Source organism: Dryobates pubescens, chromosome 36 (genome assembly GCF_014839835.1).
Source record: "Dryobates pubescens isolate bDryPub1 chromosome 36, bDryPub1.pri, whole genome shotgun sequence".
Classification (NCBI taxonomy): domain Eukaryota; kingdom Metazoa; phylum Chordata; class Aves; order Piciformes; family Picidae; genus Dryobates; species Dryobates pubescens.
The window spans coordinates 1612620-1629421 of NC_071647.1; the positions used below are offsets into that span (position 1 = coordinate 1612620).

A 16802-nucleotide genomic window follows, 5' to 3' on the forward strand; every position below is an offset into this window, starting at 1 on the left:
TCCCCCCACTCCAAGCCCACCCCCCCCCCCCAAAACCCTGTCCCTAGTGCCATGACATTCCTTGTTCCACAGGGAGTCCACAAGCTGCCCTCCAGCTGCCTCCCAGAGCCCAAAGCCCTCAGAGCCCAGGAGCTGAAGCTCTTCTGCTGCGCCTCAGAGGAGATCTTGGATCCTCTTCTCTCTCTCTCTCTGCACAAGAGCCTGAGAGCAGCAGCAGCACCGCAGCAGCAGCAGGTCCCAGCGTTGCCTCCTTCCCACCACAGCCTGGCTCGGGCTTGGCAGGATGGCAACAACCAAAGTCCTGGTGGGGAGGGGAGAAGGGGAAGGAATCAGCCAGGGGCTGCAAACGGGCACGGGGGGGCGGGCAAACGGGCACGGGGGGGGCGGGCAAACGGGCACAGGGGGCTGCCAGAGGTTTGCCCCAGAGGTGAGGCACAGGCTCCACCATCCCTGCAGGCACTCAAGGGCAGGGGTGCCATGGCCCCGGGCAGCCTGCTCCGGCCACAGGGGGCCCCGGGCAGCCTGCTCCGGCCACAGGGGGCCCCGGGCAGCCTGCTCTGGCCCTGGGCAGCCTGCTCCGGCCACAGAGGGCCCTGGGCAGCCTGCTCCGGCCACAGAGGGCCCTGGGCAGCCTGCTCTGGCCCGGGGCAGCCTGCTCTGGCCCCGGGCAGCCTGCTCTGGCCCCGGGCAGCCTGCTCTGGCCCCGGGCAGCCTGCTCTGGCCCCGGGCAGCCTGCTCTGGCCACAGGGTCCCCAGGGCAGCCTGCTCTGGCCCTGGGCAGCCTGCTCCGGCCACAGGGGGCCCTGGGCAGCCTGCTCTGGCCCTGGGCAGCCTGCTCCGGCCACAGGGGGCCCTGGGCAGCCTGCTCTGGCCCTGGGCAGCCTGCTCTGGCCCCGGGCAGCCTGCTCTGGCCGCAGAGGGCCCTGGGCAGCCTGCTCTGGCCCCGGGCAGCCTGCTCTGGCCCCGGGCAGCCTGCTCTGGCCCCGGGCAGCCTGCTCTGGCCCCGGGCAGCCTGCTCTGGCCCCGGGCAGCCTGCTCTGGCCCCGGGCAGCCTGCTCCGGCCGCAGAGGGCCCTGGGCAGCCTGCTCTGGCCCCGGGCAGCCTGCTCCGGCCGCAGGGGGCCCTGGGCAGCCTGCTCTGGCCCTGGGCAGCCTGCTAGCTGGAGGGGGGTTGGGCAGGATGCCCCTGGAGAATCCCTTCCAACCCAGGGCAAGCTGTGAAGAAAGCAGCAGGAGCCTTGCTCCCCTCCCCAGGGAACCACACAATCCACCCAGGCTGGAAAAGATCTCCAGGATGAAGTCCAAGCTCCCACCCAGCTCCCCCCCAAGGCCACCAAACCACAGCCCCATGGCCACAGGTTTCTTGACTCCACCACCTCCCTGGGCAGCCTGCTCCAGGGCCTGACCGCTCCTGCAGGGCACAGATTGTTTCTCAGCTCCAACCTAACCCTCCCCTGGTGCAGCTTGAGCTCACTTCCCACCACCTGAGGAGTGCAAGGACAAAGCTGGGCACTGCCAGGGCTTCCCCAGGAGGGTTCTGGGGGGTTCTCTGCCCACAGAGGGGAGGTGTTTGGTGGCTGAGCCCCCACCCCCCAGCTCAGGGCCTGGCAGGGGGCAGCAGGCTTCACCTACCAGCAGTGACAGCTTCAGGCTGGGTGAGGCTACGTGGAGGACTCAGCCTCCTGCTTCTGTCTGGAGATGAGCTGAGCCTCCTTCAGGGACAGGTAGACCTCCTCCTGGGGGTCATAGTAGTAGAACTTGCAGATGTAGGAGATCAGAGGCCTGGAGGAAGCAAGAGGACAAGAAAGCCTTAACCCTGACTCATAGCCCCAGCAGCCTGGGAGGGGAGGGGAAGGGCAGGCAGGGAGGGAAGGGAGGGCAGGCAGGGAGGGCAGGGCAGGGAGGGCAGGGCAGGGAGGGAGGGCAGGGAGGGCAGGGCAGGGAGGGCAGGGCAGGGAGGGAGGGAAGAGAGGGCAGGGAAGGCAGGGAGGGAAGAGAGGGCAGGGAAGGCAGGGAGGGAAGAGAGGGCAGGGAAGAGAGGGCAGGGAAGAGAGGGCAGGGAAGAGAGGGCAGGGAAGAGAGGGCAGGGAAGAGAGGGCAGGGAAGAGAGGGCAGGGAAGAGAGGGCAGGGAAGAGAGGGCAGGGAAGAGAGGGCAGGGAAGAGAGGGCAGGGAAGAGAGGGCAGGGAAGAGAGGGCAGGCAGGGGGCAGGGGCAGCAGCCCCCAGACTCACTTGGGCAGGGGCAGCTGGGGGATGTGGTCGATCCGCACCAGCTGGCGAATGCAGAAGGAGGGAAGGCAGGGAGGGAGGGAGGGAGGGAAGGGAAGGCAGGCAGGGGGCAGGCAGGGCAGGCAGGGGGCAGGCAGGGCAGGGCAGCAGCCCCCAGACTCACTTGGGCAGGGGCAGCTGGGGGATGTGGTCGATCCGCACCAGCTGGCGGATGCGGAAGCGGCAGAGGTGCTGCAGGGACTTGAGGTTGCTGAACCTGGAGACTGGGTACAGCAGCTGCACAGGGGTGGGAGGCAGACCTTGGGCACAGGAGAAAACACCCAGCCCAGGGTGGGTGAGGAGGCCAAGAGAGGGGCTCCTGCCCCCCTGCCCTGCAGCCCTCCAGGGTCAGCCTCGGTGTGGCCCTGGGCAGCCTGCTCCGGCTGGAGGGGTCCCAGTGCCTGCGGGGGGGTTGCACAGGATGCCCTTGGAGGGTCCCTTCCAGCCCCAGTGCAGTCTGTGAAGGGTTAGATCCTCAACTCTTTGCTTCTAAGGACTCTGCTGTGCCCTGCTGAGGCCACACCTGGGATATTGTGTCCAGCTCTGGGCCCCTCAGCTCCAGGAGGACCTCAGGGAACTGCTTGAGAGAGTCCAGCCCAGAGGCACAGAGCTGCTGCAGGCAGTGCAGCATCTCCCTGTGAGCACAGCTGAGGCAGCTGGAGCCTGAGGGCTGCCCTCAGTGCTGGGGATAAAGATGTGCAGGGCTGGAGCCAGGCTCTGCTCAGGGGTGGCCAAGCACAGCCCAAGGGGCACTGGGGGCCAGCTGGAGCAGAGCAGCTGCCCCTGGAAAGGGAAAACCTTGTCCCTGGGAGGGTGCTGAGCCCTGGAGCAGGCTGCCCAGAGAGGTTGTGGAGTCTCCTGCTCTGGAGACACTCAGACACCACTTGGATGAGCTCCTGGGTGCCCTGCCCTGGGGTCAACAAGCTGCAGAGGTCACTCCCAACCCCTACCCTTCTGCAGGGTCTGGGCAGCCCCAGCTGCTCATCCTTCAGCTCACAAGGCCTGGGCACAAAGGCAGCAGCTTGGCTCAAGCAACCTCCCTAACCTCAGCAGGCTGCAAGCCAGCTGCCTCCAGCCACCCCCCAACCTCCTCCTCCTCCCAGGGGGAAGGGCAACAACCAAGCCCCACAGGAGCCAGGAGGTCAGCAGGAGCAGCAGGAGCTGGCTCCCAGCAGCAGGTTTTGGGCTGTGTGGGAAGGAGGACTCCAAGCTGCTGCCACTCCTGACCCCCTCCCTGCTGCCTTGGCTCCAAGGGCAAGGGAGTGAAAGGAACAAAAGGAGCTGCTCTCCACAGCTGAGATGGGCTCAGAACTGCTGCAGGCAGCTCAGGAAGCTGGCAGCCAGCTTTGGAGAGAGCCAAAGCACAGCAAGCAACTGAAGGCTGGGTTCTGCCCACCCTCCCCTCCTCCAGTGCTGCTCCTTCAGCCTCTGGGAGCTCAGCCAGGGGCCCTGGGGGCACAGCACCAGCTCCACACGTGGCCCTGGCCACAGCCCCCACTGCCAGCAGCCAGCTCTGGGCTGGGAGCAGCCTCCTCCACCCCCTGTGCTGGGCAGCAGGAGAGGACACAGGGCAGAGGCAGGTCCTGAACCTCCTCCCACCGGAGACCAGGCAGCAAGGTCAGACTCTGCCCCTCAGGGCTCGAGGGGAAGGGCTCTGAGCAGCACCCAGGGGGAGAGGGCAAGGACTGGAGCCTGGCTGGAGGCTCTGAGCAGCACCCAGGGGGAGAGGGCAAGGACTGCAGCCTGGCTGGAGGCTCTGAGCAGCACCCAGGGGGAGAGGGCAAGGACTGGAGCCTGGCTGGAGGCTCTGAGCAGCACCCAGGGGGAGAGGGCAAGGACTGGAGCCTGGCTGCTGGCTCTCAGCAGCACCCAAGCCCAAGGGGCAAGCACCCCCCAGCCTCACCTGGAACCCTGGACCTGAGGAAGTAGAGGAACTTCCCATTCTTGGAGTGCATGATGGCTCTCTTGATGAACTCCACCACGGACTGGCAGCGGTCCTCAAACTTGGGGTGGCACCAGAGGCTGAAGGTCCCTGCCAGGAGAGCAGAGAGGGTCACCCCCTGGGGGCACTGCTGCCAGGAGGGGAGGCTCAGACCCAGGCCTGAGCTGCCCCCCAGGCCTGAGCTGCCCCCCAGGCCCTGAGCTGCCCCCCAGGCCCTGAGCTGCCCCCCGAGCTGAGGCAGGGCTTGGAGAGGGCACACCAGTGAGCCCACTCTGCAAGTCCCACTGGAGGAGCTGCTGCTGCCTCAAGAGCTGAGCATGGGCAGGATGTGACCCCCCAAGCGTGGCCACCAGCAGCCTGCAGTGAGTGCTGAAGGCTCAGCTCCAGCAGCTGCCAAGGAGACACATCCAGGCAGCAAAGGCCACCCACAGCTGCCTGAAACAGGGCCCCAGGGCCCCTTCAGTGAGGCTGCAAAAGGCCTCCAAGGTCACCAACAGGCTGGGGCTGCCCCCTGCCTGGAGGTGCTCAGGGCCAGGCTGGATGAGGCCTGGAGCAGCCTGGGCTGGGGGGAGGGGTCCCTGCCCATGGCAGGGGGTTGGAACTGACTGAGCCTTGAGCTCCCTTCCAACCCTGACAGTTCTGTGACTCCAACCCCTGCCCTCCTGCTGCTGTGTGGCTGAGCACCCTGCAGAGCTGCTGCTTGACCTCTGGGGAGGGTCTGGCCCAGCCTGCAAGGACCCAGCTGCACCCCCAGGGGTGAGCATCCTGGCAGGTCCCCATGCAGGAGCAGGCAGCAGCTCTGGAGCCCCTCCTTGTGCTGGATAAGCAACCAAGGATGGCCTCAGTGCCCTCCAGAGGTCCCTTCCCACCTCTGCATCCTGACTCTGTGCACCCTGCAGAGCTGCTGCTTGACCTCTGGGGAGGGTCTGGCCCAGCCTGCAAGGACCCAGCTGCACCCCCAGGGGTGAGCATCCTGGCAGGTCCCCATGCAGGAGCAGGCAGCAGCTCTAGAGCCCCTCCTTGTGCTGGCCATGCAGCCAGGGATGGCCTCAGTGCCCTCCAGAGGTCCCTTGGAAGCAGGGGGGGTTGGAGCTGGCTGACCCTCGAGGTCCCTTCCAGCCCTGGCAGCTCTGAGCCAGCCGCAGCTCCTCAGGGCCCGCGGGCAGGAGCGAGGGCACAGAGCTGCTGCTGCCTCCCCTCCTCCTGCCCAGCTCTGTGCCCAGAGCAGGGCTGTGGGCAGCTGGAGAGCTGCCCCAGGCTCTTACCTCTGTAGTGCTCCATCCTGGTGTGGTGAGTGATGCCCTGGGAGCGGAAGCTGAGGCTCAGGATGTACCTGGGGTCGGAGCTGTCTCGCACCAGGAAGGATCCATCTGGCTTCCCCTTCAGCTTCATCTCTGCATCCTCCCAGTTCATGGGGCCCCAGTACCACCCACACTGGCCAAGGGAGACAGACACAGCCTCAGCAAGCTGCCCCCAAGGAGCACTTTCAGCCAGGAGCACAGAATGGAGCCCAGCAGGGTGAGGCTGGAAGAGAAGCTCTGGAGCTCCCCCAGTCCAACCCCCCCTGCCCCCCAGCAGGGCTCCCCCAGCAGCACAGTGCCCAGGGGGGGTTGGGAGCTCTGCACAACCTCTCTGGGCAGCCTGCTCCAGGCCTCCAGCAGCCTCACACCAAACAGCTTTCTCCTCCTGCTCAGATGGAGCCTCCTGGGCTGCACTCTGTGCCCCTTGCCCTGTGCCTGGGCAGCACTGAGCAGAGCCTGGCCCCAGCCTCTTGTCCCCCAGCCTTTAGCTCTGGCTGAGCACTGCTCAGCTCCCCTCTGGGGCTGCTCTGCTCCAGGCTCTCAGCCTTTGCTGCTCACAGAGCTGCTCCTCAGCCTCTCTGTATCCCCTGCTGGACTCTCCCCAGCACTTCTCTGCCTCTCTTGAACTGGGGGAGCCCAGAGCTGGCTCCAGAGCCCTCCAGCTGTGGCCTCAGAGGGGCTGAGCAGAGCTGCTTCCCAAGCACCTGCAGAGCAGGCAGGAGATCTCCTCTCAGGCTGCCCCACACCACCTCCCCCTGCTCCCTGCCTGCCCCTGGGGGTCCTGCTCAGGCAAACCTCCTTTGCTTTTGGGGTCCAATCCCTCCAGATGCCACAATGGCTGCACCCACTGGGGGGGCCTGAGGGCTCCTTGCTCCTGCCCCAGAGCTCACCACCACCAAGCCTCTTCCCCCCCCCACCCCTCCCATGCCCACCCAGATGCCCTCCTACACCCCAAGGCCTCCCCAGGGGGCAGGCAGGAGGAACCTCTGCCCAAGCTGGGCCTGAGGACCTGTGAGCTGCTGGGGGGACTCTGTGATCCTCCTCTGCCAGCTCTGCAAAGGGACAACTCAAACACCACCCCCCCCAGCCCAGAGCCCCAGCTGGGGCCTGCCCAGGTGCCCCCCAGCCCTCTCACCTTCTCCAGCTCCCTCAGGCTGGCTGCAAAGCTGCTGGAGTCAGGGCGGTAGAGAGGGCACTGCAGGGCCGGGGGGGGCTGGCCTGGCACCGCCTCTGGCACCCTCAGGGGCACAGCCCTCGGGAAGGCATCTGCAGAGGGACAGACAACCCAGCCATGGGCACCCCTGGGGCAGCTCAGCCAGCCCCACAGGGGCAGCTCAGCCCCACGGGGGGGGGGGGGCAGCTCAGCCCCACGGGGGGGGGGGGGCAGCTCAGCCCCACGGGGGGGGGGGAGCAGCTCAGCCCCCACGGGGGGGGGGGGGCAGCTCAGCCCCCACGGGGGGGAGCAGCTCAGCCCCACGGGGGGGAGCAGCTCAGCCCCCACGGGGGGGAGCAGCTCAGCCCCCACGGGGGGGGAGCAGCTCAGCCCCCACGGGGGGGGAGCAGCTCAGCCAGCCCCCACGGGGGGGGAGCAGCTCAGCCAGCCCCCACGGGGGGGGAGCAGCTCAGCCAGCCCCCACGGGGGGGGGGGAGCAGCTCAGCCAGCCCCCACGGGGGGGGGGGAGCAGCTCAGCCCCACGGGGGGGAGCAGCTCAGCCCACGGGGGGGAGCAGCTCAGCCCCACGGGGGGGAGCAGCTCAGCCCCACGGGGGGGAGCAGCTCAGCCCCACGGGGGGGAGCAGCTCAGCCAGCCCCACGGGGGGGAGCAGCTCAGCCAGCCCCACGGGGGGGAGCAGCTCAGCCCCACGGGGGGGAGCAGCTCAGCCAGCCCCCACGGGGGGGAGCAGCTCAGCCAGCCCCACGGGGGGGAGCAGCTCAGCCCCACGGGGGGGAGCAGCTCAGCCAGCCCCCCACGGGGGGGAGCAGCTCAGCCCCACGGGGGGGAGCAGCTCAGCCCCACGGGGGGGAGCAGCTCAGCCAGCCCCACGGGGGGGGGGGGAGCGGGCCGCAGGGGCCCGGGGCGGGGCCGCAGGGGCCCGGGGCGGGGCCGCAGGGGCCCGGGGCGGGGCCGCAGGGGCCCGGGGCGGGGCCGCAGGGGCCCGGGGCGGGGCCGCAGGGGCCCGGGGCGGGGCCGCAGGGGCCCGGGGCGGGGCCGCAGGGGCCCGGGGCGGGAGCTGAGCTGAGCTGAGCTGAGGCACCCAGGGAGGAGGTCCTCGGGAAGGCCACAGGGCAGCCAGCAGCTGGCTCCTGCCTGGGGACCAAGCTGCTGCCTTCACCTGCTCCTGCACCCAGGGGAGGGAGAAGAGGGCCAGGAGGAAGGAAGCCCTGAAGGAAACCACAGTGGAGGAGGTAGGGGAAAGCCTCCTGGTGTGCTGCTGTCAGAGCTGGAGCTCCTGCCTCACAGCCAAGCTCCTCTCCAGCACTGCTGCCAGCCACTGGGGTGCCCCTCAAGTGTGGGGCTGGAACCCCCAGGAGACAGCAGGGTGCTGGAGAGGGAGGAGGAAGCTGCTGCCACCCCCCAGCCCCCTTGGGCAGCTGGCACCACACCGTGGGGACACCCAGGCCACAGCAAGGCCCTGCTGGCCAAGCCCCCAGGGGGGCACAGAGCCCTTCCCCAGCAGGGCAGGAGCCCTGAAGGAGAAAGCCAGGCTTGGAGGGGGCTGCTGGAGCTAAGCTGACCTGGGGCATGGGGTGGAGGAGGTGGAGGCAGAGGGAAAGACTGCAGGGAGGAGCCCATGGGCCCCACTAGCACAGATGGAGGCAGTGTCCCACTGATATCATCTAGGAGAGAAGAGAGGCAAGAGAGGGTCAGCAGAGAGCACAGCAAGAGAGCAGGCAGCCCCCAGCACGGGGGGGAGGGCTGGGAGGGAGCCCTGGAGGTGCCCCAGGCCAAGCCTCCCCCTGCCCTGGCAGAGCTCTGCCCAGGGCCAGCCCCACAGGAGGGCTCTGAAAGCCTCCAGGGAAGGCTTCCTGGCAGCCTCTGCCCCTTGGAGCTGCCTGGAGGAAGGGAGCTGGAGCTGAGCTGCCCTGCTCCAGGCTCTGGCTGTGGGGGGAGGCCTCACACACAGCCCCCCTGCACCCCCCAGGGGGCAGCTCACACCATCAGACAGGCCCTGGAGGTGCTGGGGGGCCCTGAGCCAGCCTGAGCTGCTGCTGCTCAGAGCAGCCTCCCCCAGAGGAGCTCAGGGAGCAGCTCAGGCAGGGTCCTGCTGCTGCAGCCTGGCACAGAGGCACAGGAAGGACCTTGGCCTCGCTGGGTGGGAGGCACAACCTCCATGGAGCCTGCAGGTCACCTCCCAGGGCCCCAGCACCACCCTGCCCCCCTGGCTGGCCCAGGAGAAGCAGCAGGGATGCCTGGAATGGGTTGAGGTTGGGAGGGACCTTCAAAACCCCCCCAGGAAGGGCCCTCTGGAGGGCACTGAGGCCATCCCTGGCTGCATGTCCAGCACAAGGAGGGGCTGCAGGCCTGCTGCCTGCTCTGCTGCTGCCTGGGCACCTGCCAGGCTGCTCAGCACCCCTGGGGGTGCAGCTGGGTCCTTGCAGGCTGGGCCAGACCCTCCCCAGAGGCCAAGCAGCAGCTCTGCAGGGTGCTCAGCCACACAGCTGGGTTGGAGTCACAGGGTTGGAAGGGAGCTCAAGGCTCAGCCAGCTCCAGCCCCCTGCCACGGGCAGGGACCCCTCCCCCCAGCCCAGGCTGCTCCAAGGCCTCATCCAGCCTGGCCCTGAGCACCTCCAGGCAGGGGGCAGCCCCAGCCTCCCCTGGGCCACCTGTGTCTGAGCACCCAACAGCCCTCTGCCAAGGAAGGGTGAGGCAGGCAGGCAGCCCTCTGCTGAAGCCCCCTGCTCAAGGATGCTCCTGCAGGTCCCCCAGCCCCCAGCCAGGCACAGGCTGCCCCAGGACAGTACCTAGCAGGCTGAGGCTCCTTCGAGGTGGAGGAGGAGGAGTTGGAGGGTGAGGGGAGGCAAGGCCTCGCTGGGAGATGTCCACATCCACCAGGGACACTGTCTCACCTGCAGGGAGGAGGGGGAGCAAGGCTGTCAGCAGGGCAGCCCCTGCACAGCCTCACCATGGGCAGCTGGGGGGCAGGGGAAGGGGCAGCAACCTCTGCAGGATGAACTCATAGCCCAGGAGCAGCCCCAGCAGGGTGGGAGCTGGGGGCAGGGGAAGGGGCAGCAACCTCTGCAGGAGCTCATGGCCCAGGAGCAGCCCCAGCAGGGTGGGAGCTGGGGGGCAGCAGGGGAAGGGGCAGCAACCTCTGCAGGCTCTGGAGGATGAACTCATGGCTCAAATCCACCCCAGCAGGGTGGGGAGCTGTGGAGATCAGGCAGCCCACCCCCTCCCCAGGGGCTGAGGCAGCTGCAGCTCCCCTGAGGCCAGGCTGGAGAGCTGCCAGAGCCTTACCTGTGAAGAGAGGGCTGAACACAACCGGGGAAAAGGCACTTTGGGTTCTTGTCAGTTTGTGTTTCCTGGGGGGGGGAGGAGGAGAAAGCTGCAGTCAGAGAGGGCCTCCCACCAACCAGGACAACCTTCCCCCTCCTTCAGAGCTGAGTCAGCTCCTCCAGCAGCACCTGGGCTGAAGCAGGGCAGCCAAGCAGGGAAGCTGGGGCTGGGGTCTGCCCTCTGCTAGGAAGCAGAACCCTCAGCTGGGTTTAGATGCCTGAGAAGGCCTAAAGTGGAGGAGGAGACTCCCCAGCCTCCCTGGGCAGCCTGCCCCAGGCCTCCAGCACCCTCACAACAAAGGATTTGTCTCCTCCTGGCTCAGCTGGCAGCTCCTGGGCTCTGCTTTGTGCCCCTCTGGACTGCCCCTGGGGCACCACTGAGCAGAGCCTGGCCCCAGCCTCTTGCCCCCCAGCCTCTTGCCCCCCAGCCTCCAGCTCAAACTGCAGCCCAGGGGCTCCCAGGGGGAGGTTACTCCAAGTTCCTGCAACTCCACTGTGCTGGTGAGAGAGAAGGGTCTCCCCCCACCCCCCCTTGCAGGCAGGTGACTGCACCCCTGAGACCTGCAGGAGCTCCACAGAGCACCCAGGAGGTCACCCAGGCTGCCCCAGGGCTCACACTGCTCCCCTTGGAGGTCCAACCTCCTCCCTCCAGCCTCCTCCCCAGCAAGGACTTGACCCTGAGCCTTGTGCTTCAGCCTCCACCTCTGCTCCCAGCCTCCTGAAGCCCTCCCTGGAGGTGCTCAGGGCCAGGCTGCGTGAGGAGCAGCCTGGGCTGGTGGGAGATGTCCCTTGCCCCTGGCAGGGGTGGGGGGGGAAGGGACCCTGACCCTTGAAGGTCCCTTCCAACCCAGCCCACCCCACAGATCCCCCAGAGCTGGCCACCAAACCTCCTCCAAAGCCCAGCTCCAGGGGAGGGGAAGGGTCCCAGGGAGCAGATGCAAGGAGGACTGCTCCAGAGGGAGAAGGAAGCTGAGCTCTGAGTTCAGAGAGAGCACCCTGGGAGCATGGAGCAGATGGAGGAGGCTTCACCTCCTGCCAGGGCAGAGCCACCCAGCTGTGAGCTAAAGCCCCTTTAATGCCAGGAGCTCAGGAGCCAAAGCACTCAGAGCTCATCCCCCTGCTGGGTCAGACCCCAGGGCTGGGCAGGGGTCTCCAAGCCTCTCACAGCTGGCTGAGGGTTGGCTTTCCCCACATCCACCTCCCCTCTGGAGGAGGACAATTGGTCAGCCATGCAACCCCCCCCCCAAAAACCCTCCTCCCCCACTCCTGGGCTCAGAGAGGAGCAGCTCTGCCCCCAGCCTGCCAGCCAGGGGGGGGAAGGGGCAGGGGGGGAAGGGGCAGGGGGGGAAGGGGCAGGGCTGGCACCTGGCTGGCACCACACCAAGGACACTCTGCAGCCACCAGCTGGGGAGGTTCCTCCTTCCCTGCAGCAGAGCAAGAAATGGTTCAGAGAGTCCCAGGGTGGTGCTGGAGGGGCTGGGAGGGACCTCTGGAGCCCACCCAGCCCAACCCCCCCTGTCCCAGCAGGGCTCCCCCAGCAGCACAGTGCCCAGGGGGGGCTGGAAGCTCTCCACAACCTCTCTGGGCAGCCTGCTCCAGGCCTCCAGCAGCCTCACACCAAACAACTTTCTCCTCCTGGGCTGCACTCTGTGCCCCTTGCCCTGTCCCTGGGCACCACAGGGCAGAGTCTGGCCCCAGCCTCTTGCCCCCCAGCCTTTAGCTCCTTGCTGAGCTCCCCCCTGGGGCTGCTCCTCTCCAGGCCCCCAGCTCAGGCTCACAGAGCTGAGCAGCTCAGTCCCCTCAGCACCTCCAGCAGCCCCTGCTGGGCTCTCCCCAGCTCTCTCCTGGCTCTCCTTTGAGCCCAGAGCTGGACCCAGCACTGCCAACCCTAAAGCTACTTTGAGCAGCTCCTGGTGAGGTCCAGCTCCATCCTGCCCTCAGGAGGGACATGTGGGGGGAGGCCACAGCCTCCAGGTCTTAGCCTTGGGTGTCCCCTCAAGAAGTCAGCCAACACAGGAGGGGTCCCCAGCAGCAGCAGCAGCTCAGCCCAGCAGATAAACTGAGTCCCTGCTCTCCAGAGGGAGAGACCAGGACGGCTGAAGGGCCCCAGGACAAGCTGCTGAGGCCAACCCCAGCTGTGTCTGACCCCCTCAGGACCCCCTCAGCACCACCCCCAACCGCTCCCCCTGGCCGATGGGAGCAGGGCCAGAGCTCTGGAGCCAGCCAAGGAGCAGCAGCAGCAGGGAGAGAGCAGCTCTGAAAGCACAGCAGCCCTGACAGCATCGCCCCAGGCCGGGGGCAGCAGGGCCCCGGGGCAGCTCCCGGGGGGGGCCGGAGGGGGGCAGCGCCCGGGGGGGCCGGAGGGGGGCAGCTGCAGGGGCACGGGGGAGGGCAGCGCCCGGGACCGGGGCCAGAGCCGCAGGCAGCTCCCGGGGCCGGAGTGGGGCAGCTCCCGGGGGGCCGCAGGGCAGCGCCTGGGGACGGAGCCGCAGGCAGCTGCCGGGGGACGGCGGGGGGCAGGGACGGAGGGCAGCTCCGGGGGGGGGACGGAGCCGGGGCAGCTCCCCGGGGGGGACGGAGCCGGGGGCGGAGGCAGGAGGAGGGCAACTCCCGGGGGGCCGCAGGGCAGCGCCGCAGGGCAGCTCCCGGGGACGGAGCCGGGGGCAGCTCCCCGGGGGGGACGGAGCCGGGGGCAGCTCCCCGGGGGGGGACGGAGCCGGGGGCAGCTCCCCGGGGGGGGACGGAGCCGGGGGCAGCTCCCCGGGGGGGACGGAGCCGGGGGCAGCTCCCCGGGGGGGACGGAGCCGGGGGCAGCTCCCCGGGGGGGGACGGAGCCGGGGGCCGCTCCCCGGGGGACAGGGGAGGGCGGAGGCAGGAGGGGGGCAGCGCCCGGGGGGCCGCAGGGCAGCTCCCCGGGGGGGGACGGAGCCGGGGGCAGCTCCCCGGGGGGGGACGGAGCCGGGGGCAGCTCCCCGGGGGGGGACGGAGCCGGGGGCAGCTCCCCGGGGGGGGACGGAGCCGGGGGCAGCTCCCCGGGGGGGGACGGAGCCGGGGGCAGCTCCCCGGGGGGGACGGAGCCGGGGGCAGCTCCCCGGGGGGGGACGGAGCCGGGGGCAGCTCCCCGGGGGGGGACGGAGCCGGGGGCAGCTCCCCGGGGGGGGACGGAGCCGGGGGCAGCTCCCCGGGGGGGGACGGAGCCGGGGGCAGCTCCCCGGGGGGGACGGAGCCGGGGGCAGCTCCCCGGGGGACAGGGGAGGGCGGAGGCAGGAGGGGGGCAGCGCCCGGGGGGCCGCAGGGCAGCGCCCGGGTCCGGGCAGCTCCCGGATCAGGCAGCTCGGATTAACCTTCCTCACAACGCCTCCCAAACAGCCTGCTGGAGCCGCAGGGCCAAGCGACCATCACCCTCCCTGACCCGGGGCAGAGGCACTGCCGCTCCTCCGCTCCCGACCTGCTGAGGCACCGCTGCCAGCCCTCCCCAGGAGGGGTCCCGAGGGCTCCTTTGCCCTCCTCTCCTCCAGCACAGGAGGCCCCAGGAGCAAAGCACCGGCGGCACCAGGGGCAGCCTGCTGCTGCTGGAGGCTCTTTTGAGTCACCTGCGAGGCAATGGAGCCCTGGGAGGAAGCAGCTCCACCACCCCCACAGGCAAAACCCGGCTTGCTGGTGGGCACAGGAGCTGCAGGGAGGGCCCAGGGCTGGAAGCAGCCCCCAGAGGACGAAGCTGGCCCCAGAGGACGAAGCTGGCCTCATCTTCTGCTTCCCTGGGAGGCCACTTTGGGCTCCTGGCTGCACTTCTTGGGCTGCTTTTGGGTCAACCTCTTCAGGAGGGAGGCTGAGGAAAGCTCCCTGTGAGCCCCCTCAACAGGTCTCCAGCTGGCCTCAGGAGGCAACACCTCTCCCCCTGCCCCCCCGCCAAGAAAAGGCCCTGCAGAGGTGAAGCAACCCCGTGGGGGACAGGAGTGGGCTGGAAAATTCCACCCCAGGAGCTCCTGCTGCTCCTGGGCTGGCAGCACAGACCTTGGGCATGTTCTCCCTGCCTGCTCCACCAGGAATTCCACTTCTGCTGCTGGAAAGGCTCCAGGCAGTGGTTTCTGGAGCACAGGAGGCCCAGCTCCAGCAGAGCTTGAGCAGAGGGTCCAGGGCAGCCCTTTCCCACCCCCCAGCTGGCACCAAGCAGCTCCTGGCTCCTGCCAGGACACAAGGCTGGAGCAGGACAAGCAGCTGAAGGGTGCTGGAGCCCAGGGAGCAGGGCTGAGGAAGAGGGGGAGGCAAAGTCCCACCTCAGTCGGTGCCAGGATTTGTCCCTCCAGCCACCTCCTGCCCATGGAGCACTGGGAGGGCAGCAGCCCCCTCCCCACCCCCAAACCATGGAGACCAGAACCCAACTGGGAGCCTCAGGAAATTGCTCTGCAAGGGACAGGAGGGTGAGAGGAAGCAGAGCCCTGGGGGCTCAGGGCCCTGGGGGGCTCAGTGTGGTGCCACCAGAGGCCACCCTGGGGCTCCAGCAGCTCCTCCACCTGCCCCCGCTCCTGGAGGGTCTTCCACCACCCCCTCTGCAGATGCAGGGCCCAGGGCAGCCTGCCCCTGCCTCCCCTGACCCCCCTGGAGAAGAGGAGGCCTCAAAAGCTGCTGAGAAGAGACCCAAGCTCGGGGCTGATGGACATCCAGAGAGCCATGGACCGGTCTGGGGTGGAGCAGACCTTGGCAGATCAGCCAGGCTTAAGCCAGGTCCCTTCAGCACCACAGCTCTGAAACCCCCTCCAGGGATGGGGGCTCCACCACTGCCCTGGGCAGCCTGGGCCAGACCTTGACAGCCCCTTTGGGGCCCAAATCCCCCCCAAATCCAACTGCCACCCGCAGGACAGCTCCCACCCCTGCCAGTCACCCCCCGGGAAGGCATCAGCCTGCTGCCACCCCCTCAGCCCCCACCAGGGGCTCACAAAGTCCCACCCCCAGCTTCCAGCCAGCTCTCCCAGCTGCCACCACCGCCGGTGGCTGCTCCCAGTGACCCCAAACCCGCCCCGACGCCCCAGGTCGCCCCCAAACCGACGGCAAAGCCCCTGCCCGGCCGCGCCCCCCCCCCCCCCCCCGCAGTACCCGGGGACCCCGCCGTACCTGCCCGCCTCCTGCTCTCGGCCGCGGGCCCCGCAGACATCGGTCAGGCTGCCGGTCGAGGCGGGCAGCTCCCCGGTGCGCCGGCCCTCGGTGCCGGTGATGGCGGCGTCCCCGGTGGCCGAGCCCCCGCTGCAGCTCTTGGTGCGGAAGAGGCGGCTGAGACGGATCTTCAACGAGCCCTTCCTGGCGCCGGTTCCCCCGGGGGCGACGGGAGGTGGCGGCACAGGGCCGCCGGTACCGGCGGCTCCTCTCCCGGTGGTGGCGGCGGCGGCGGCGCGGGCGGCTCCGCGGCCGGGGGACCCGGGCTCCTCGTCGGAGCAGCTCCCGGCCTCGTCGGGCTCCAGCGCTTCCAGCACCAGTAACGCGTCGCTGGTTTCTTCGGCGGCGGGTCCGGTCGGGGGCGGCTGACCGAGGCAGGGGCAAGGGCAGGGGCATCCCGCCGGTCCCTTGGTGGCCAGCCCGGGCGGTCGCAGCCCCAGCGCCGCCAGCTGCAGCTCCAGCCCGCCCGCCGGCGCCGCTCCCCACCGCGCCGCCGCTTTGGGCTCCAGGGCACAGCGGTGCCGCGGGCACAGCAGCTCTCCGCCGCCTCCCACCGGGTCCCCCCCGCCGATGATGATGCCGCCGCCGCCACCATCGCCGCCGCCGCCGCCTCCCACCGCCGGGCCGCCCTCCTCGCCGGGCCGCCCCTCCGCCGCGTTGCGGAACACCATCAGCTGCGGCGGAGGCCGCGGGCTCCGGAGAACCCCGCCGCCCGGTAAGGCGGCCATAGGCAGCCGTCCTCCGCCGGGGCCCAACGGCCCCGAACCCATCGCGCCGGTACCGGCACCACCCGCCGCTCCCGCCTCCGGCCCGGCCCCATAGCCCAGCAGGCGGCTGAGCACCCGGTAAGAGGCCGCGGCGGCCGCCGCCGCCTCCCCCCCGTCCCGCAGCTCGGTTCGCTGCATGGCTACGGCCGCCGCATGGCTCCCGGGACCGGGCCGGGCCGCTGCCGCCGCCCTCCCTCGGCCTCGGCCGCCGCCGCCGCCACGGCTCCTCCTCCCCCCAGCTCCGCGGCGACGGCCGCGCGGGGCCCCGCCCACCGACTTCCGCCTCAAGCCCCGCCCCTTACACTAACCGCTCGTCCTCATTGGCTGGGGCCGCGCCCCCGCGCCGAGACCACGCCCTCGTGGACACGCCCCCTCCCCCGCTCCCCTCCGCGGGCGGCCCCGCTCCGGACCCCGGCACCCACCGGAGGCAGCGGCGGAGGAGATTGCGGGGGGCACACAAACGGCTTAAGGGGGGATCGGGAGCCGGCGGGACCGGTGCAGGAGCCCTGGAGCGGCCCTGGCAGCGTCCTGCGGGAGGATGCGCCAGGCAGAGGTGGCGGAGCGAGGAGGGAAACTGAGGCACGGTCGGCCGGCAGCTCGGATCGCGAGTCCGGCACGGCGCTGCACGGCTCCGCTCCGCTCTGCTCGGCCTTGGACTCTTCACGGCCTTTGCACGGCTCTTGCACGGCTTTTGGTTCTTGCACGGCTCTTGGCGCGGTTCTGCACCGCTCTCGCACAGCCCTCGGCTCTTGCGACGACCTTGGCACGGTTCTTGCACAGATCTTGCGTGGCTCTGCGGGGCCCTTGGCTCTCGCACGGCTCTTGCACAGCTTTTGCACGGCTCTTGGAGCCAGCACATCCCCCTGCAGGAGAGGGC

At 69.6% G+C, this 16802-nt stretch overlaps 1 protein-coding gene across 1 annotated transcript; it reads right to left on the reverse strand.

Moving 5' to 3' along the window:
• Positions 1-224: 224 nt before the first annotated feature.
• SOCS7 (suppressor of cytokine signaling 7) lies at positions 225-16153 on the reverse strand. The gene is given in 12 exon segments (XM_054176738.1): positions 225-301; positions 1632-1781; positions 2392-2527; positions 4171-4299; positions 5475-5643; positions 6646-6776; positions 8247-8348; positions 9474-9578; positions 9970-10034; positions 15120-15346; positions 15349-15403; positions 15405-16153. Coding segments are annotated over 11 exon segments (1899 nt in total). The 5' UTR covers positions 16064-16153; the 3' UTR covers positions 225-301; positions 1632-1660.
• Positions 16154-16802: the final 649 nt, after the last annotated feature.